General features: G+C 33.3%; 1 protein-coding gene across 2 annotated transcripts in view; it reads right to left on the minus strand.

The window, feature by feature from the left end:
* KIAA1328 (KIAA1328 ortholog) overlaps positions 1 to 23,658 on the minus strand; it is a 264,073-nt gene that overhangs the window by 239,266 nt on the left and 1,149 nt on the right. Inside the window, exons 2-5 of one of the 2 annotated variants that reach the window (XM_037508638.2) lie at positions 16,897 to 16,932; positions 15,924 to 16,066; positions 12,583 to 12,677; positions 838 to 953 (exon numbers count right to left, since the gene is read on the minus strand). In XM_037508638.2, coding sequence (XP_037364535.1) covers positions 838 to 953; positions 12,583 to 12,677; positions 15,924 to 16,066; positions 16,897 to 16,932 — 390 coding nt within the window. Of the gene's footprint in view, positions 1 to 837; positions 954 to 12,582; positions 12,678 to 15,923; positions 16,067 to 16,896; positions 16,933 to 23,658 lie in introns of those variants that run through there. The other variant, XM_054694085.1, reaches the window with a different exon arrangement.

Consider the following 23,658-nt stretch of genomic DNA (forward strand, 5'->3'; position numbering starts at 1 on the left):
ATCTGTTCTGTTTCCTACTCTATCACTGGAGAATCCTCTTATCTCCTGCACTTCTGGCCTTTACCCCAGGTCTTACATGCATAAATAAATCTTTATATAAAAAAAAAGGACAATTCCTTCAAGGCATTTACATACTAGTTTCGCTGGCAGATCCATCACTCTAACAATCACTTCTCTTTTTCATATCAATGCCATTGCAAAAGTACCCACGGTAAGTAATCTTACACATTTAAAAGAAACTTCAGTAATATGCTCATTTTAACTTCATGTCCCCTATAGTACAATCACACACACTCTCTCTCTCAAATACACACACACACACACACACACACACACACACACACACACACCCCTAATTCTAAGCTCAGTAGTACTCTCCTCCATGAGAATGGCTTAGTGGTTTTAAGCTGCAGTGTGAACACTTAATCAGTTACAACAGGTACAAATCATAATGTTGTTTTTTTTTCTTTTTATGACTTTCAAAACTTTAGCTAGAAAGAATACCATAAAAAGAGGTTTTAAGCTCAATTACAATAGTGGAACAGAATTTAATACAGTTTCAACACTATATTTTAATGCCCAAATTTCTTTTTGTCTCTTTTAGTTGACAAATATGCGCTCCACAGTGTAAGAGCAGCATCAGAACAGCTGGATGGCCGTATCAAGCACAAAGGAAGCAACAGCACATGCTGTTAAGTGTCATTCTGATTGCCTACAAATTGCAGCCCATGCAGATTTATTCCCTGTTATAAATTAGAACAATTATTTCTGGAGTTTACATTTTCTTAATGAAAAATCAAACTTTCTGAACATTAAGAGGATTTTCAAAAAGGATATCTTCCCTTTCTTTGATGATCAGTTCATTCTGTTCTTCCAACTGCCTGATCTTCTTCTCAAATGATTGCTGCTCAGCTTTGAGTCTTTCTTCTGTAACTTCCTTTTCCTCACTTACTCTGGAAGAAGCACAAAAATGAAAAAGAAAATGCCTATGAGAATAAAATAAAATATGTGCCTACAGCTAGTTTACCAAAACTAGATTTCTCCAGAGTTATCAGAGTTATGCAGGTTCTTCAGTGATACCCTATGTTTCATTTTTAAATTAACCTTTTATAAGATAATCTTCACACCTTTGTAATAAAATATGCACGTAACTTCTACATTAAAATACTTCCAATCACCAGAAGTATCTTAACTACACACAGTCCTACACAAGACATAGGTTCCCATTGTAATCTTGGACAGAAAAATTAAAAATCAGGATGTTAAAACAGGTATCATTTTTTCATTATCACAATTGATTAACACAATCAATTTATGTTGATTTAGATCATCTTCATACTTTTTTAAAAATCCTGTCAATAAAATAAATAACATATCTCTCACAAATATGTCATTAAATATGATAAGTAGGAAATTTTATCACTCTTTTTCCTGATATTGATATTCTATACTACTTAGTAGTAAATAACTGAATTTGAACAGAAAGATGATGTTAACATAATACAATGTTTGTGCAACAATTATTCTCAGTCCAAAAACATAAAGTTAACACTGACCAAAAATAGTTACATCATTAATGTTTAACTATGCAAAGTATACAAGAGTCTTTAAAAACCCCAAAATTAAACAACATTAAAACTTGTCTTAAAATGAAAACCCTTATATTCTTGTTACTCTATGTGCAGAAAAGTTAGCTCTGAATTTCTCTATTACTGGTGCTTATTTCTCTAATGAGAGTATAATATATTGATCCTACAAGGTCACACAGATATGATGTATATAAATGAAATCCATAGGGAAATCAAATCATTTTTCTTGAGCTCTTAAATTTACTTCTTCCCAGACTCATACGCTACCAGAGATATTTCTGAGTAACATTAACTTCATAGTCTTTCTTTCATTGCTAGTCTTCTAGTAGACATATTAAAATCAGTAAAATAACAAAATGAAAATTAGAATTTTTAATGTTCAAAAGTCAATTGTAAATTGAATTTAAAATAATTTAAGAGAACGAGCATAGCACACAGTAGTGTACTTCTTGCTCATAATGACATTCAAATCATTTTCCCCAGTTCCTACTATTATATTTGGCATACTACTAGGCCCTAAATGGGAATTAGGCCCTTCTTTTTAAGAGAGTAATCTCTAAACATGATACAATCACATGGAATCCCAACAACTAAACAATGAACAAATATATAAAAAAGATTCAGACTTTGGCATTAGGTTATCTAAGTCCAAATCTTCCCTTACCCTGTCATTACTTTCAAGCACACTTACACTAACATCTATCATGGTAATTCCCCTACAGCCTTCGAGTTTTTCAAAAGTTATCAAGCATTTGAACTATTAATTGTTTATACCATTTAAAATACTGGGTTTTGATCTATCAACCAGTTTCTGAAATATCTTTGTCAAAATCTGTTCCTGACCAAGAAAATCCCCAAAGAGTAAATCAAACCATGTGTGCTGGGGACTTTGGCAAAGTCTGCTTATTTGTCTGGTCATCATTTCTCTTACTCGTACAGAAAGGGTAGACTAGACAAATTTAAAAACTCTTTTCAGCTCAAGTTCTTAAATTTCCTTCACCATACTATAAATATAATATTGTGTTATGTATATATTATGTAGATTTATATATCCTTTATAAATATGGAGAATATTTGTAAAGAAATAAGAAGTTATGGGGTACTGGGCCTCCCTGGTGGCGAAGGTGGTTGAGAGCCGCACTGTGAAGCTGTCCGCAGCCTCTGCAGCACAGGTTTGATCCTGGTCAGCGAGAATCCCACATGGTGAAGCAGACCTCTCCTGTCTTGCTTGCTGCTCCCCTCAGCAGTGTATTTCTTCAGTCTGCCTGTTCTGCTCCCCACTCTGTCTCTGGTGAATCCTCTCACCTTCCCGTGCATCTGGCCTGTACCCCAGTTCTTGTATAAAAACAAATAAAATCTTAAAAAAAAAGAAGTTATGGGGTATCCAAAAGGAACCTAAGCTCTCTGTAGTTTCAATTACATTCACAAAAATCACACACGCATACACACACACACACACACACACACACACACACACACACACAGATAGAGGGAATGGTCCAAAGATTTGTTTCTTTTTAACAAATAATGCTCCAGGGTCCTCATAATAATGGCAACAAAAAAATAGGTTGTTAAATTTACCCTAACTGTAAAGTAAATACAGAGACTATTTCCAGAGCCTGCCAAGGTTAGTACATCTAGACATACCCCAATAACTACCTTTGCTGGACTTAAAGATCCCTGAAAACTCTAGGGATCATTAAAAGCAAACCAGAGTCTACCATGAGCTTTCTCCCAAACGTAAATTGTTCTATCCAGAAAAATAACCACTCTTCTAAATCTAATTTGTGGGATATGTTTGAAAAATTTGTTGCTAAATTATTTAAATAGGTTTTTTAAAAAATCCTTTCTGTTATGCCGCTGCGATTAGACTACCCTTTAGCAATTATTATACTCTGGAAGGCTATAAAATTAACAAGCTGTGTTAAGCACAAAGGGCAACACTTCTTCTATAGGCTTATCTGAAGATATGCATGGCTTCTTTGTGGCCTATTAGCATAGTTAATATGAGCAAGTATATTAATACAGCCATTAAATGCAGAGGACCTCCAATAAAACCACATCAAGATTAGATATTCCCTCTAAAATCTGTCTTCTTGTTTAATTTATATTCAATAATATTTCCCATAAGGCATATGTATGAGAAAAGATCTGATATCATGATCTACATTTTTCATCAAAGCATTCTCAGACCACAAAGCAACATAAAAATACCTAATTCTCTCTCATTTAGAATATAGCAAATTAAAAAAACGAGAATCTAAATACAGGAAAGGGAAATATTTGACAAGGATAAAAAGATTAAAACTCTGCATAAGAAGATATTCCCAGTGTTGGCTCGTTAGTCATCTAAAAGGAGGGCAATAACCTGTTTTAACATAAAAAATTACCAATGTCAGCATTTACTTAAAGCCTCAGAACATTTTCCAAAAACTTCCACTAAATGTAATCTTTGTAACAAGACAATTCAAACCCTCAAACTTAGGTGGTCGGACTAAAAATTGTGCAGAAAGAATTGCATATTTTGAAGTCTTTTATTTTAAACATCCCTATACATTTTGTATTTTTCTCCATAAAACAATCATCTTTGTTTTAATATCAGAGTTTCCCCACACCCATCTACTGTAAATTTTTAAGTAAGATTAAGACTTATGATTTTGCATAACACTTGTTCTTCCAGGCACTATAGGAATAGGTACGTTTATACAAATGTGAAAGACCAGTGAAGTCAGCAAAGCTTCTATTCCAAAGAGGATTATAAATTACAGTTCACCCAGTGGTCAACCAGATAAATTTCTTCCCCCACTTACTATGTCATGTTTGGAAGCTGCGTATGCTGGTTGCTTTTTATATTAACAACTTTCAGGTTAAGATTTAGAGAAGGAAAGAACAGGTTTCACAATACATCTAGCAAACAGAAAGGAACATGTTATTTTTCAAGCAAACGTAAATGTCTGGTAAAAAAAGTAGGGTTTTCATCATTACAAATATTATAGTGAAATCATCCTAATGCCCTCTCTATAAATTTTAACATTAGGTTATTTAAAAAAAAACTGCCTAAAGTAAAAGTCTAAAGGAACGGTATCATCTAAAGGAACACAGGTGCTTTAAGAAATCAGACACAGTAATCTGTCAAAAGGACTTGAAGAACTACCAGAGTAACATCTAATGAATGACACAAAAATCCTCAACAAAATACCAGCAATCTGAATCCAGAAACATTAAAAAAAAAAAAAAAATTATATATCACTAGAATTTGTCCCAGGGAAGAAAAGTTGGCTTAACACTCAAAAAACAATTAGTGTAATATACCATATGAATTAAATAAAGGACAAATACCACGTGCTCTAAATAGAAACAAAAAAAGAGTATGAAAAGATTCAGCAATGATTCATGATTAAAAAAAAAAAAAAAAAGACAGTAAACCTGAAAAGATCATCTCTGAAAAACCCACACTGAATATAATTTTTAAAGGTAAAACACCAAATGTAATCATGAAGTAGTCATGATAATCATGAAGGAGTCAAGGATATGTGTTCTCTGTACTTCAACATTTTACTGGAGGTTACAATTAAGTTGATTATACAGGAGAAATAAAGATTCTAAACGAAGACGTGAAATCACCTCTATTTCATTTGACATGATTTCATATAGAGAGAATCTATGATATCCACTAAAAAAATCTATTAAAACTAATAAGAGACGAGAGCAAGGTTAAAAGATACATGATCAATGTACAAAAGTCATATTCTAGCAATGAACAACTCCCCAAAAATTAACGAAAGATTCATTTACAATTGCATCAAGAAAAATAAAATACAAAGGAATAAATTCAACAGAAAAAGCAACATTTAGATAGTGGAAACTACAAAACACTGTTGAAAGAAAGAAAAGACTTTAATACATGTAAATAAATTCCATTTTCACAAGTGGAAGGCAATATAGATAAGATGGCAGTAGTTCCTGCACAGACTTAAGAGATTCAAATCAACCTCTATCAAAATCTCAGCTGATGGGCCTCCCTGGTGGCGCAAGGGGTTAAGACACAACCTATGAAGCTATCTGAAGCCATTGCAGCACGAGTTCAATCCCCAGCCAGGGAGATACCCACATGGAGCAGCAGACATCTCCTGTCTCACCCACTGCTCCCCTCAGCAGTGTATTTCAGTCAATCTGCCTGTTCTGTTCCCCACTCTGTCTCTGGTGAATCCTCTCACCCCCCACATCTCTGGCCTGTACCCCAGTTCTTATATGCATAAATAAATAAATCTTTTAAAAAAACTTCTCAGCTGGTTTATTTGCAGAAATTGAAAAGTTGATTCAATCCTAAAATTCATATTGAAATGAAAGAAACACAGAATGCCTAAAATAATTTTGAAAAAGGAAATAAAGGTAGAACACACACACTTTCCAATTTCTAAATTACAAAATCACCGCAATCCAGAGTATAATACTGTCATCTGACTAGATGAATATAGTCAAAAGGAGCATAAACAAACACCTACATTTACAGTAAATCAAATTTTCTACCAAGGCACTAAGAAAACCAAAGGGAAAGAATCGTTTTTAACAAATAGTGCTGGGACAACTGGCTATTCACACACAGAAGAACAAAGTTGGGCCCTTACTTCATATAAAACACAAAATTAACTCCAAATGAATCAAAGACCAAAACATAAGAGCTAAAACTATAAAATTTTGGAAGAAAACATAGGCATAGATCTTGACCTTGGACTAAGCAATGGTTTCTTAGATATGATACCAGAAACACAAGTAACATGAGAAAAATAGAAAGATTGGACTTCCTGAAAATTAAAAATGTCTGTACTTTTTTCACCAACAAGAAAGTAAAAAAAAGTGCAAGAATGGAATAAAATTTTTGCAAATAATATAAATATATTAAAATTTTATATATAAATAGAAAACTTTTACAAATAATATAAAGGACTGAGACATCGAATATACAAAGAACTTTGAAAAACCAATTCGGTAGCACATACTCTAAAATTGGAATAATACAGAGATCAGCATAGCCTTTGAATGAGGAGAACAAGCACATTTGTGAATGTTTCATATTTAAAAATAAAATAAATAAAAAGACAAATGATACAATTTAAAAGGATCTGAATAGTCCTTCAAAGAAAATACACAAATGTACAAAACACATAAAAAGATGTTAATATCATTAGCCATTAGGTAAATGCAAATCAAAACCACAGTTAGATACCACTTCATACCCACTTGAATGATATAACAAAAAAGATGGATAATAACAAATGTTGGCAAAGGTGTGTAAAAATCGGAGGCATCACAGATTGCTAATGGGAATGTAAAATGGCACGGCCATTCTAGAAAACAATATGACAGTTCCCAAAACTTTAAACACAGATGTGCATATGACCCTGCAATTCCATTATATCTTCAAGAGAAATAAAAACACATGTCCACATAAAAAGTTAGACAAAAAAATTGAAAAAAGAAAAACTTGTATGTTCATAGCTGCATTATTAATCATAATACCTAAAAAGTGAAAACAACCCAAATGTGCATCAATAGAAAATATGAGGTATTGTTCATACAGTAGAAAATTATTTGACAATAAATAGAAATGAGGTACTAACATTACAACTTCATTTACATAAAATTTTCAGATCATACAACCAGCAGACGCCAATCCTTGCCTCTCTGGATTTATGAAAATCCTAAGGGATTAAAAAAATCAAGTATTTCTTCTCCTCACTATACCAGTAGTCAAAATTTCTTTTTTCTGTTGTTATAATATCGATATTATTTCTATTATTTTTCCAGGCCTTACTAATAATAATTGATACAGAACATTATAAAAGTTTAAGGTGTACGGTGTCTTGATTTGATATACTTATAAAATACAAAATGATTACCACCATAATATTAGCTATCACTTCCATCTCATCACAAATAACCTTTCTTTTTTTTGTTGTAAGATTGAAGACTTACTTTCTTAACAGCATTCAACTTACTGGCAATAATGGCCAAATTATACATTAGAGCAAACCTGTTAATCTTATAACTGGAAGTGCATACCTTTTGAACAATATCTCATTACTTTCTATTATTAATAAAGAATATATTCAGAATATAATGAAGAATATGTTCAGAATAGGCATATTTGCTAAAGCAAAAAATAAAGTATTGCTTGTCTAGGGCTAAGAAGATTGGTAGAAATTGAGCAGTGATTTCTAACGGTTTTACTTTTTGTGTAATGAAAATGTCCTAAAATTGATTGTGGTGCTGACTGCACAATTTTGTGAATAAACAAAACCCTCCAAATTTGAACTATGTACTCTATTTCTACTAAGGAATAAGTTTTTTCCCTTTAAGTCTAACCAGTTAAAAATTCTTGGTGAAATAAGAAATCTGAGATGAAGGGTGGAATGCATGATTTCCTCTATAATTAAACCAGTAGTTTAGACATCAGAAATGAAAATTTAAAAAAAAAGTGAATTTCAATATAGTAAGGAAGATTAGATATAGAGAAAACTGACAAAAAGATGTATTTTTTTAAAACCCTAAGATTAAAACACATTTTCAAAACATAAAGCATAATTGTCAAAGCTGCAAGATAGCTGATTGTTTAAATCCATGTTTAAGTTGGTGCCCCATAAAACTCTACTATTCACTGGTTACTTCTTTTAGTGATTTTTCCTTTCTCCTGTTGAACTCAGGTCTAACATAATCTGAATGCATTACAATAAGTATGTAAAAAATCAAACTGTAAAAGAAAATAATCAACATATATTAAAATCCATGGATTAAAAAAAAAAAGGAAAGCTGTCTGAGAAAAAGTTGACAAGTCATAGCATATAGTTGCACAGCAAATGTACCTACAGTTCAACTTTTCATTGCCAAAATGTGGTCCAAGCACAACTCTGGTAAATCCAGCAAGGTCACAGAAGATTATTACATCTACATGGCACTGTACATGTTTCCAGAGACCACATGGAGGTGGAAATATTGATATAGAAAAGCTACCCTCTTTTAGGAGGTAGGATCTGGTCAGAACCAAGAGAATGACTATTGAGTAGATGCTAGTCACATACAAAAATACTCTTTTTAATTGTAGTGTTCAGAACAGACCATCTGAAAATGAGTTTTGGTAAACTAACTGTTCCATGTTACCAAACTTACATTAAGGCTCAGAGAATTCCTTTCTACCTAAACCAAGTTACAAATTCCTTTTATTTTCTTAAAATTTATAAAGACTATTACATTATAAAGATTATTTATACCCTCTCCTCCAAAAAAAAATCCACAAAGGTTTCAAATGGAAAGACAAAAGATAGAGTCACTAAAAAAAGTTTAACTTTTCTTACTCACTGCAATACACATTTAATTGTGAAAAAAGTTATGATTAATTTAAAAAATAAAGGACCAGAATAAATATAAAATAATAATGATCTACTTATTTTACAGTGGGAAACCAGTGGTATGCACTTTCTATTTTTCTTCTGAGAAATGTCAAGTAGAAATAGCAAACTGTCCTCTGGGAAAAATCAAAGTATGTGTGCCTAGAAAAGAACCCTGTCCTCAAATGAATTAGTACATAAATATTCACTGGGGAAATATGCATTATGTGACAGTATGGTTATAGGACATAAAATAGTAGAGATTTTTTTCAGGTTACATAGAACATGGTTCATATACATCAAAAACTGCAATTGTGGCCCAAATTATTTTTAGCCTCTTTTCCTTTCAGGACTAAACTATAGCATAGTTTGTGTATTAGTCTATAGTACTCCTCCCTAATTTAAAGTCTTAGGGGGAAAAAAATACAAATGCATATATTAAAGAACTGACACTATCTGTCAGCAAAAACTACAATACTTTGTAAAGTCATTCATTTTTCAAGTCCCTATAAATGACAAAGCTTCTCCCATCTACATAAACAATTCATTTATTTTACTGTGAAAGACTTTCTGAGGTCACTTAATTCAGCAATCTCGAACAAAAAAATTCTCTATCCTAATACCTCCTAGAAAGATCGATCCATATTCCACTTATCCTTCTGCAAATGTAAATTAATGCTGGAAACCTCAGGGAAACTACTTTATATACTTGAAACCCATACATCAAGTCATTTCTTAGCACTCTCTTCCATAACCTAAATAATTCATAATACTCCAAGTTTATTTGTGTGGTATCTATTCTCCATTAGCCTGTATATTTTGATTTGTATCTGTATTCAATTCCTCTATTAGTGTAGTTAACAGAAGTGGTAAAGTTCCCTGTGCATCTAGAGATTATTAAGAAGGCATCTACAGCTATTAAAATCTCATACCAAGTGTTTATTTTTCTTTGTTTTCTTGTCAAGGAGCACAAAACTGCTTTTTCACAATCAGGTTATATTTACCTATGAACCATGAATATATTTTTTTGATGAACTAGGTCTAAATAATGAGTCTTTCTCCGATGGAAAAATTCTGACAGTGGTTGGTAGAAAATGGCTGCATAGTAACATGAATGTATTTAATACAAGTGAACTGTATACTTAAAAATGGTTAAGATGGTGAACAATGTTATTTACATTTTACCACACATATGAAAAGTCATTACACTGAAGGAAAAAAGCCACACAGAAGTATGTACATATAGCCATTTATATTGCATGTCAAAACATGTAAAATTAAACTATAGTGACAGAAATCACATGGTTGTCTAGGATGGGGGAAAGAGGAGGAACTAACTGTAAAAGGTCTCAAGATAACTTTGTGGAGTGACCTTACATTTGTCAAAATTCAATGAAATATATTCTTAAAATGGGTACATATTGTATGCAAACTGTACTCAATATATTTAAAAATATTGATAAATAAGTTTTAGGAGAGAATGAATGCAAGAGAATAGAAAATAATATTACAGACTCTTCTTTCTAGGAAAGAGATGATGTTGTGGAGCACATAGAAGGTGGTAGCTAGAGGAAAATAGATGCTCAAAGGAGTATTTTATTTCTCAAGATGAGAGAAAAAGAAATGAATTTAATGCCAATGGGAAATCAATTATTTGAAAATTCAGGAGCATAAGAACAAAGGCTAGGAATTTTTTTGGTCGTTGTTTGAGACATATGAAATTTTGTTTTCAAATTCCTCAGTTCAATGAAACTGCATCTCAGTAAACCAAAGAAAAAGGGGGAAAAGGGCCACCCTGGTGGCGCCAGGGGTTAAGCACTATGAAGCTGTCCACAGCCTCTGCAGCATGAGTTCAATCCCCAGCTGGCCAGGGAGCTACCCACTGGTGCAGCAGACCTCTCCTGTCTTGCCCGCTGCTACCCTCAGCAGTATTTCAGTAGATCCACCTGTCTCTGGTGAATCCTATCACCCCCCACCCCCACACCTCTGGCCTATACTCCAGTTCTTGTATGCATAAATAAATCAATCTTTAAAAAAAAAAGAAAAAGGGTGGGGGGGGAAGCCTTCGCAAGATTAGAAATATGCATCAGACTGAAATATGCATCACAAAAATTTTAGTGAAATCTACAAACCAAGAATATGTCATTGCCATATACATGTGTATTAGTAGTAAATATAACAATAATGGGTTTTTTTTTGGTGGTATAAGCAAAATCTGTACTAATAAAAACCTTGTACTAAGAGGTTGACCCTTTAGCAAGAAATTACAAGGAACTAGCATTTTGTTAGAAAGCAGAAAATTACTGAAACCAAACAATATGCTCTAATATTTCAGGTATTCTTTAAGCCTGGCCTCAGAAATAAAAAAGATTAGTGAGGGCAATAAAGACTAATATAAGGAATAACATAACAGTTTTGTAATGCTATCAAACATGTGAGAAGGACATCCATAGCCATCTTTGTTAGTAAACAGCCTTGTGAGATTATATTTTCAAATACCGAGTATAACCGCTAAATTTTAAAATTAGTAAGAACTTTATTTCAGGAACTAGAAGAGCCAAAGTCCCCCCAAAAAAGGTTACTGCTGGTCTTAGGTGATATATAAGTCAGGTTAAGGAATGTAGTACTTTGAATTCTCATACCCCATATGCCAGCTCTCAAAACATTACTGCTTTATGCCATCTTTTATATCTGTGAATCTGTGACTTAGCAAGGTAATTTTTAAATTTTATAAAAGCCTTTACAAATATTTTAAGGCCTGAACATAAAATATATTTGAAACACACTTTATATAGTTATCTTTAATTGGATTTTAAAAAAAAGCTTTATTTCCCAATATGTAATTCAATGATTAAAAACTAATATTTTTAAACAATTAGCTATGACCTGTCACTAAATTTAACTTTTACAATGTATATTAATACATTCTCTATAAACATCTTTAATTACCAAGTATTTTTACAATCTCAAAACTGGATGTGTATATTGACAAAGAAATCATACATACAAAACAGTTATGTATAATATATATGTTATACATAATATATAATGGTTATGTATATATACCATTAATAAACTGTAATAGTACATACAAACAGGTAACAGCTATTGTTTTCAAAATTCAAAATGATTAATTTGAAAGCACCAGGAATTTGCAAAATGACAACAGACATTCTTGTTATATACTAAATAAAATCAGTGTTCTTTTCTGTTCAGATTTTAAAGCAAAAACAAAAGTAATTGGTCTGACTCTTTATAACAATATCAGCCAATTGAGCTAAGTTTCAAAATTTTCTCTCTTGTTAGAACACTGTCACAAATAGTTGCACTAAACAATTTTGGAAATCAAGTAAATAAGAAAATGGTTTTCTTACAAACAGAATGGTTTGTTCAGGTGTTTATTCTTTTTTAACTTTTATTTCTACTTTTCTTTCTTTGTTTTGGTGTCACAGAATATCTTTTTTCTAAAAGTCTTATTTTAAAAGTCTTTGCCCCATAAGACCAATAACATCAAAATATATTTATTATTTTCTATTTATAATTTTCTATTTTCAAAAACCGTTGCCTCTCTTACAAAATAATGCATTTCATAGAAGCTCTTGTCTCACCTGGCCAGTTCTTTAATTAAGTTTGCAATGCGTCTTTTGTCTTCCAGACATAAATCCTTCAGTGATGCACTCTTTATTCCACCTGTGCAGAAATTCTATTAAAAAAAAAAATCTTAAGAAAACGTTTAATACTTTTGGAGAAACCTCTTAAAATAAGGTGAAATGTCTTAGTTATTTTTTATTGTGGTGGAGCACTAACCTGTGCTATTTAACCTACTGTGAATTCAGAACAGACTAAGAGCAGCTCCCCTTCCTGTCTGTGACTATGCAGATGCCTCTCTTTTTCTTCCTCTTTTTCCTAATAAACCTGTCCTTTTAAAGTGGTGTTTTTTTTTTTTAAACAAAACAAAACAAACAAACAAGCGAAAAAACAGACTACGAAACTGATTCTCCACCATGGATACATTGTGAAATTTACATTGAAAAGCAGTCACTAAGAAGACACTGAGAAACTACCGGATAACATGAAAGTTTTCAGGGTGCAAGGTTGGAGACCCAGATGGAGTCCAGAGACCCAGAGGGAGCCCAGCGACCCAAACTGAGATGATAAATCTGCGAGTCCAGAAAAGCCAAGGTTTAGAGCTTGTAGGGCAGAGAATGGAGATAATAGAGCTGCACATAGAAAAAGTTCTAGAGATCTACAGAAGGTCTCCCTGCAAGTCAACAAGTCACAATGATCAGCATGTGTTTATGAAGAAACATAAGTGAAAAAAGAACTGCACAAAATCCCAAAATGAACTCTGGAAATATTCTCTGTAGCTAAATGCCATGAATGGTCTGTGTATTCCCACTAGTCAGAATGGAAAACCTTGCAATTCAAGGTGCATCAGGCAGATTATTCAAAAGAATACTGCCTATGGTGGGCAAAACTAACCCTGTAATAAAAGCTGCTCTACCAAGCTTTAAAAGAATCACACTTGGGCCTCCCCTGGTGGCGCAGCGGTTGAGTGCTGGGCTGCGAAGCTGCTCACAGCCTCTTCAGTGCCAGTCTGATCCCTGGCCTCCGGGGAGGGTCCCACATGGCACGACAGACCTCTCCTGCTGTGCCCGCTGCTCCCCTCAGCAGTGTATTTCTTTGTCAGTCTGTCTGTTCTGTTCCCTGCTCTGGCTCTGGTGAATTCTCTCACCCTCCCGCGTTTCTGACTGTACCCAGTGTTTGTATAAATAAATAAATCTTTAAAACAAACAAAAAAGGATCAAACTCTTCCACATAACTCAATGATATCCCAGGGAAAAAACCCCCAATTTCTAGAAATTAAAAAATATCCAACATTCACAAGAGATTAAAATTCATACTACCTGTAGCATCCAATAAAAAACAAGCAGGCAGACAGGCAAAGAAGTAGGAAAATATAATCCATAGCTTGGAGAAAAATTACACAATCAAAATCTACCCATAAATGACTCAGCTGATAGAATTATAAACAAAAACATTAAAATAGCTTTTAAAACTATATTCCATATGTTCATGAAGCTAGAAGAAAGGTTGAGTATGTTTATTATAGATTTGGAATATGTAAATAAAAACAAAAGACCCAAAATGAACTTGTAGAGAAAATTATATCGTATTACATGAACAATATACTGGAAGAGGTTAGTGGCAGATCACGCATAGCAGATCATTAATGAATTTGAAGACACAGCAATGCAAACTATCTATAGACAAATACAGGCCACAAACAACAAAAAAATTACACAGTATCAGAGAAATGTGTGTTCAAGTCACCTAATATTTGTGTAATTGGAGTCCTCAAAAGAGAAGAGCGGGAAGACACAAAAATATCTGAAGACATGATGACATAGTGGCTTCAAAATTTCCCAATGTGATGAAAATTATAAACCCAGAGATGCAGAAAGCTCAGCAAATCCTAACCAAGAAACATTTAGAAAACTAGTCCAAGGCATACTATAATTAAAACTAGTGATAAAAAGAAAATTTGAAAAGTAGCCAGTTTAAACTCACACATATTAAATATAAAGGAATAAAAATAAGGGATGGCATTACATTTCTTTTCAAAAACAATGCAAGCCAGGTGCTACACAACAATATCAGAGTACTGAAAGAAAATTTATCAACTTAGAATTTTATAACCAGTAAAAATACATTCAAAAAATGAAAGTGAAATAAATATTCTTCAGTCATCAGAAGCAAAAAAAAAAGATTATTCCCAATATAACTGAAATATAAAAGTTAAAGGAAATATATTAAGCAAAAGGAAAATATTTAAAATGCAATGGTCTTTAGACAATTGAAATAAAAGGAATTCAACTGAAAAACAACTGAAATAAAAGGAATCCAAATTGGAAATAGTAATGTAAAATTATCTCTACTTTGAGATGGAATGATCCTATGTATATAGAGTTATAAGGAGTTTACACACACACACACACACACACACACACACACACACACACACAACTATTAGAATTCATAAATGAATCCAGAAAGATTACAGGATACAAGCTCAAATGACAAAAATCAACTGCCTACACTACACTACACTACACTAGCCGTGAACAAACCAAAAGCAAAATTAATGGGAAAATCTATTTACAATTTTCTTTTTATCACTAAAAGTACTTAGTGGTTGCTAGGAGATGAGATGATTGCAGAATGGGCGTGATTCCCAATATATAGAGTTTCCAACAAAATTTTATTTACAAAACAGGCAGCAAGCATATTTGACCCACAGGTGACAGATTGTCAAAACCTGACTAGAACTCTGATGGAGAAAACAAAATATAATAAAAGTAAAGTGAAATAGCTGTTAAACTAGGATTCAGTCAAAGGACTATATAGATGCTAATGTTACAAAGTAACTACGAATTACTACTAACTTTACAAAATATTAGAGTTAAAGGCAAGGGAGAAAGAAATCAATGACTGGTTTATAAAAACAGTCTTTATATGATAAATTCCAAATGAAGGAAAAACAATAATAATCCAGGCTAAATTTACTTTTAAAACATCTTTCTTACACATAAGGAAATTTCACATGAACAAAAATCATAAACAACTGCTGTAAATTTGATTTACTAACTCTACACAGATTAGGATATATCTATATCCTAATATCCTTTTTTGGAACCAAGTCAGTAACTTTTCTTAGCACTTTAAACTACCATAGATGTTTTGGAGCAAATTTTGTTAGTCATCCAAATATTTTATATTTATAGCAAGTATTATTCAAAGAATCCTAGACTCCTCTATATTTTTATCATCCTTGCAGATCATCTAATATTAGTTCAAGGGCCCTTATTGAAGAGCTACAGAAAATCATCTACTGGTAAGAATTTAAAAAGATTGTAAATTCAGAAAGAAAATTAAAGAAATTACTGACCTGTTCATCTATTGCATCTCCTGCACCTTTTAAAGATTCCATGGACACTGAGGCAGCATTCACCTTGGAAGTCTTAAGTTTAAGATTAGCTTTTGGACTCAGCAACTTGTGTCTTGATCTGATATTTTCTTCTGTAGACGTTCCTAAGGATTTTCATCAAAGATGATATCAAAATTATAACTTCTCATTCTCTTAATTCCACCCCTCCATACTTGATAAACTTCATTTAAAGTTCTCAATAAGTAATGAATCATGAAGAAATGATGTTTTGAATAAACTAAGGATCTCATTAAAATATTTTTAAAAGGTGTTGTGAACATTCATGAGTCACATTAAAACCAATAAATTATAGCATGTGATACATACTTTAATTTAGGGGAAATTAATCTGATGGTCACATCATTAGGGTACTTACAATTTCTCAGTTTTACTATTCATCTAAGTAATAACCAGTAAACTTTAAGGAGTCTATTATATCAACCCTAAATCAAGAAATTTTTACTTTTCTTTGAAATATTAAATTTCGGCTATTATTCATAACACAAAAAATAAGAATCTCTTGCTTCTTAATATGTAAGTGAGGGCCTCCTTGGTAGTGCAAGTCAAGTGCAGCGCTCTGAAGCTGTCTGCAGCCTCTGCATCGCAGGTTCGATTCCTGGCCTGCCAGGGAGATTCCCACATGGCAGACCTCTCCTGCCACTCCTGCTGCTCCCCTCAGCAGTGTATTTCGGTAGTCTGCCTATCCGCTCTGTCTCTGGTGAATCGTCTCACCCTCCCATGCCTCTGGCCTATACCCCAGCTCTTGTATAAAAATAAATAAATCTTTAAAAAAATAAAAATAAAAAATAAAAAATTAGGTTCTCTGATTAACTATCCTCTATCCAGTTCTACCTGCAAAGTTGTCCTAAGGTTTCATTTTCTCCTAACATTTAAGAAGCAAAGGAAAGTTAAAAATTAACATAGAAAATCATACCTGGAACATATACTACTGATTGTTCTTCATCAGAAACTTTGCAGAAGGACATGAAGGAAAACAATATAAAAGATAATCCAATATCCAACTACATGCTTTGTCAAATGTTGTAAGACTTTGTTCCATAAAACTTTTATCCATGTTAATTCCCAAGTGAGGTACTGTACTATTAGGGTCCTTTCATTTACTTTCCTTTTGCAAACAGAGAGTTAAGTGTTCTAGTTTGCTCATTATTGGAGAAATGACAAGTTATTTTAGGCTTGAATAAATAATTTCAAAAAAGCGTCAGCTTTCAAGAACAAACACTGTTTGAGGGCAAGTCAATCATGCAGACACAAAGACAATTTCTATCCTTCTGCAGTGCATTCATGAAATGTCCCAAGAAGCCCTACTATTTAACAAATGGAGGAAATTTAAGACAAAAAGAACTATTTTGAATTTGAAAAGGAGAAATTTAGAAAGGCTAAGTTCTTATCACTACTATAGAAAGACAACCAATAAGAAACCTTTCCTTCCAGAAACAAAATTTTATTCAGAACTATATCTAAATCTGGGTATGTCCATAATAACCTCCTATTACACTTTCAGAAAGAAGTATCTAAACTATTTTGTCCAAATGACCTAGAAAAATTCCAGTTTTCTGGTATTCTTTTTATTGAGGTAGCATTGGTTTATAACAATATTTATAATTCAGAGGAGTTTTCTGTTCTTTTATATAAAATGTGTTGTTTCCAAAATTTCTAGGCAAATTAATTATTAACAATTTCCCTCCTGGAAATAGCTGAAGTAAAATGGTGAATTTAATAACATGTTCAAAAAATTCACTATATTTCAGTGCAAGATTAACCCTTGTAATGGAGTCTTTTTAGGGAATGCTGATCCGAAATGCCTAGAATCCCTATGAGAATTGAGAAGACAACTGCAGTGCCAACTGTTGAAGCTGTCAGGTGGTCTCTAACAGCTCTCTATACTAGACCATGCACAATCACAGCTTCAAAATTTTGGCTAATAAATAATGCCCTAAACTTTAAATTCCCTCAAATATCAAAGATGGAGATTAGAAAAAATTTAAAGGCATATAATACAAATAAAGCATTAGATTCCACAATGCCACGGAAACTTGATAGAAGCTAACACTGGAGCAGAGAAATTCCAAATTTCCTGACACTTAATCTATCAGCCTAAGAACACAAAACATTAAAATCCCCTAAAATGAAATTAAGCAGGCTCCTTAACAACAAAAACTGATTCAACTTTTCTTACCTACTGGTACTAACAAAGGGCACTGCAAACACAGTAGATGCCCAATAAATGTTGTGCTATTTGAAAATACATAAAGAAAAAAGTATCTGGAGGGAAGAAAAGAAGGCAGGAGCTCAAGATTCAAAAAAGTTCCATATGGCCATGTATTCAATTAGAAAATATATAATTAACTTACAGAATATTCTACAAGGATGAGCTGTGGAAAAACTAACAACTTAGGTCTTGGAAAACATAGGACACTTCCCTAGACCATTCACAAAGGAGCCTAGACAACAGACCAACCACTGGGGCCTCTACTCAGTTCCCTCGAAGATGAACTTGGAAGTTCAGGTATTTCATACTTTCTTTTCTCAAACTTGACACTACTTACCCCATCCTTACTCTTTGCTAATAACTTGGTCTCCCTTTTTCATTTAAGACAAACAAATTGTAGAGACCTTCCACAAGCTTCCACCAACATATCTAATTGACTGTCTTATATTCATGTCCATAAACTCTATGTTCCCTCTTTTTACTATAGATGAACTGTCCCTGCTCCTATCTAAAGTCAATGTAGGCCTTATGCAAAAAAATACCATCCCTTCTTCTACATGATATTTTCTCCCCTCTTTCATGAATCATTTTTCCTATTAAACTTTTTCCAGCGTCCAAATATATAATAATTTTCTTTCTCCTGAAAACAAAACTCTGTTGAGCCTATGTCTTTCTCACTAACTACTGTGCCATTTTTGCTCCCTTTACAGCAAAACTCCTCAAAGGAGTAATCTATTGATACATTCACTACCTTCAATTTCTCTCCTCTCATTCATTCTTGAACCTATCCCAAAAAGCTTTCCACCCCATCACTTTAGAACAACTACTTTTAACAAGGTTACCATGGTCTCTACATTATTAAATCCACCAGTCAATTCTCAGGCCTGACTGTATACGATCAATAGCATTTGCTATAGATAGCTACACTCCTCCTTAAACCACATTTCCCCTTAGCTTCAAAGATACTATACACTCAATTTGATCCCGACCTTCTAATTTTAACTCTTACGCATCTCAGTCTCCTTAGATTCTTCCCAGCCTCTTAATCTTAGAGTGCCTCCAAAGTCCATTCCTTGGACATTTTTCCCTGTTCATTTCCTTGGTGATCTCATTCAGTCTCAGGCCTTTAAATATTATCAATATGCTACTGTCTGCCAAATTAATCTCTAGCAGAAGCCCATCCCCTACATTTAACATTGCCACTTAGATGTATAAAAGATAACTAAAACACACACACACACACAAGATACCTCAAATTCAACATCAAACACTGAAGACCAAAAAAATTACAACATAATAAAGTCAACAACCCTGAAAGAAACAAATGACCACTGCATTTCACCTCAGAAACAACAGTACTGTGGAAAGGGTAGGGAAAATTGTAATTAAACTGGGTTTAGAGTAATACCTAGGCAGTACAATCCAACACAGAAGAGCAGCTATTGTACAGAGCTCCTCTGTTGTTAACTCAAAAACTGGCATTACACTGGAAAAGGAGGTACAAGGAGTTGGCATGGAGGACAGAGGGTGTACCACTGGAAAACCATACCATACTGGCGCAAAATGACTACTGCCTTGAGCCTAACTCTCCCAAACTAGAACAACTGGAGCCCAAACCAGAGGGGAGAGCCAAGTAGTGTCAGCTATTTGGTGATCAAGCATAGTGAAACAGTGTCTCCTCATAGAGGCAACTACTATTTATATCTTGAAGCAGTGATATACCAGACACCTGTCTTGCCACCACTAAGAGCCAAAATCAAGACAATAACCAGAGTTTGAAGCATATGGATCTTCATAACAGGAGTAAGCACCCAAGAGTAAGACTCCATGTTCTAAAAGCAAAGAGAAAAATTCCCAGCTGTGGCTATGTCTTAACTTTAGTCCTCACCCAGCACTGCATCAATTGCCTAACCATAGCCTAAAGGTTGAGACTGGCATAAGACTTGGAGACATTTTGGCCAAGGAGGTGAGTACAATGGACCCCCCACACACAACTTAGGCAACTAGCACTGTAGAACCTTGAACACTTGATGATGAATGGAGGTGACCTTTCAGTGCCCTAGTGCCCCAGTCCTCACCAGCACCAGGTCTATAAAATAATAGATACCTAAGGTTCCTGGATAAAAAAAAGTAGGATTATATTCAGCCTCTTTTAGGAGAGGTATAAAGCCAATTTAAATTTATTAAGATAAGGAAACTCCCTTTTCAAAACAATAAAAATTAAAAATGAAGAGACAGAAGAACATCATTCACAAATGTTGGCGCGAAAAAACCATAAGGGAAGCGTCAATCCAGCACTGCCATAGAATATGTCTGAGAAGGAGTTTAAGGAAAGAGTTATAACCATGCTTGCTGAGTTAAGAAAAACAATGAAGAAAAACAGGATCACAATAAAGACTGAGAAAAAATGTGACTGTTACAACAAGAACTAATGTATCTAAAATATACTGTAACTGAATTAAAAATTAGAATACAGGTCCTCAACATAGACAAATGCAAGTAATGGAGAGAATTAGTGAGTCTGAAAGTACAATGGCAGAGAACAAAGAGAACTAGCATCCATATCATCCATATCATTAGAGATGGAAAAGAAAAAGGCATAGAAAATTAAAAAAAAATTGCTGAAAACCATATCAACCTGTTTCAAAAGGACTAAAATGTTCCAAACAAAATAGTATTAGACTGACATACACCAGGACATATTAGTATTAAACCACTGAAGGGCAATGCCAAGGATAGAATATTAAAAGTATCAAGAGAAAGAAGAGTAACCTACAGGGAAGACCTATTAGACTGTGAATTTTTCAGTGGAAACTTAATAGGCAAAAAGAAAATGACAGGATATATTTAAAGTCAGAAAAAGATTTCCAATCTAGAATACTTTCTTATGTAAGACTATCATTCAGGAATTAAGGAAGGGTAAGGAGCTTCACTGAAAAATAAAAAATTAAGTGCATATAGCAACACGAAGATAGACATGAAAGAAATGTTAAAGGAGTTAATATAAAGCAACAATATAGAAATAACAAATGCTTAACTTATACAATGAGGAAGAGGAGGAGAGTAAAAATGTGGCCCATTAGAATGCATTTGATATCAACCCATCCAACAGGATCCAAAAATAGTCCATCATACTTTTCAGCAGAACCTTCAGACAAAAATCAACAGAAAAAGAGAGAATAAAAAATAATAATCAATAAATAATAATCAAAAAATAATAATCAATACAAGTAATATAAGACAAAGGAAATGGAAACTAAATATAAAAGAAGGGTGTCAATAAGTAGACACACTAAAAAAAAAATCAAAACGATAATAATCATTTATGTCTCTTATATTACATAGAAACAATCTAAGTGCCCAGTGATTAAAGGACTGGATGCAGAAGATGAAATATGCAATTTATTGCAAAATGGAAGGAACTTGACAGAATTATGTGTAGTAAAGCCAAGGCAGACTGAAAAAGACACACATAACCCAAGGATACCAAGCCCCACACCTTATGTCATCTCACTAAAATGTAAGCACTGAGAGAGGATTTTGTTTCACTTTGGTCAATGTTGGTATCTCCAAACATCAAAGAATGCCTCCTTGTAAGCCACCTATGAAAGAATGAGTTTGATATTCATTTACTTTTAAAGTCACTGTCCAACAACTTTCAAAGTCACCTTTCTCTATTTTAATCAAACGAAACTGGCAAAACTTGTTAGCTACACCATGCTACATTTCTTTTTAAATATAAAAATAACCAGTAAACCTCAACAAAGTCTTGAAAAGATTTGACTTTGCCTCCATCCATTCCTTTCTAATCCTTGTAATCTGTCTTCATCATATTGTCATGAGAATCCAAATATTTATCTTCTTCAAATACAGAGATGCCCACAAAACATACATACTTTATGGGAGAACAAGAGAATGCTCATACCAATCTATCCAAATGCCCAGAATTAAAACATCAAAGGCAGAAACAGTAGAGAGAAGCATGTCTAGATTACTGGAATCTGAAAGAAACTTAGTACTGACAACTGTAATCTTATGAGTTTCATTCAGTTACCATTAACACATGAATATGTAATGATTAGTGACCACAACTACTTTGCTGGATTGCTGGATAGTATATTAATGTAACATCCACATAAATTCTTTGTCTATTTTTAATTGAAAACTCAATGGCAGAGATGATAGCTATAGCAATGTTTTCACCAGGTCCAGTATTTCTTAATATCAACTTACTAATACTGTTAATACACTTGAGTACATTTACATTCACATTTAGATGCTGAAGAACACTAATTTCTGATATTACTGAGAACAATAATGAAGGGGAAAGGTGGCTTATTGCTTGCACTTTTTTTTTTTTTGTAGATTTAACCCAAAATGACAATATGGCTTATATATTGTTTACACATTAGGTACAAAGATGTAACCTGTGCAAAACAGCACTGCTGAACCACACTGTGCAGGTGATGCATAAAACATAAGAACAACAGCAAAAACAAAAAAAAGGTGACATTCAGTCACAGATGATCCGTCCTCACATGAAGGAAACATAGGACTGGGAACTTTCTCAATCACATTTTTCTAACTGTTCAATAAAGGTGAAGATGGAAAATCTTTGAAGAATGTGAAAATACCAAATTATAGGGACATACTTTTTTCTGATGAAAGTTAAACCATAAAGACTTTGGGGTGACTTGGGAAATCATTAATATGACAAGAAAATAAATCAAGACCCAAAACACATGACTAAACCAAGTGACTAATAACTATGGATATGCTTTTTAGCAAAGATTCAGTAACAAATTTGCATTTGATTTAAAATGAAAGTATCTTATGCAGGATGTTAATTGATCATTTTGTGAAATAGGTTGGGGAAACAGGCGCTAGTAGAACCCTTTTAATTCCATTCAAGCAACTGAATTTCTATAGGATGTAGTCACAACCATTTTTCGTATACAATTTCAACTCTTCACTTTCAATAGAAAGACGGTATTTACAGTAATTTTAAGAGTAAGGGAGAATGTAGAAGAGAAGGGAGGATATGACTTCTAGGTGAAATAGTAACAGGACAAATAAGTGAGTACAGACAACTAAGACCAAGAGCATAGGTTAACATACCTGTTAATTTATTCAGTTCCAACCCAACAGACTGCTTCCCCCATACACCATTTATTCTATATCAGAGCAATATCATTGGTCATAAAATTAAGTAATAATAACCAAAACCACATGGTTATGAAAATGTACTAAAGAAGCTTGTTACAAGCTAATAACCTACTTGTACCTCCTCTATCACAAACTTCTCTCAATGCAGTGGCAGTGTTTCAGGACAACAAACTCATTGGCAATTCCTGACTTCCTGATTCAACCCAGTTGTTCCCAATGAATATATTCTTTTTGCAGCCCTACTGACAGGTAAAAGAAAAAGTACTTAATTTGCATGGTGCATTAGTGTGCTTTCATCCA

Source organism: Talpa occidentalis, unplaced genomic scaffold (assembly GCF_014898055.3).
Source record: "Talpa occidentalis isolate TD23 unplaced genomic scaffold, MPIMG_talOcc4v2.1 talOcc4.13, whole genome shotgun sequence".
NCBI lineage: Eukaryota > Metazoa > Chordata > Mammalia > Eulipotyphla > Talpidae > Talpa > Talpa occidentalis.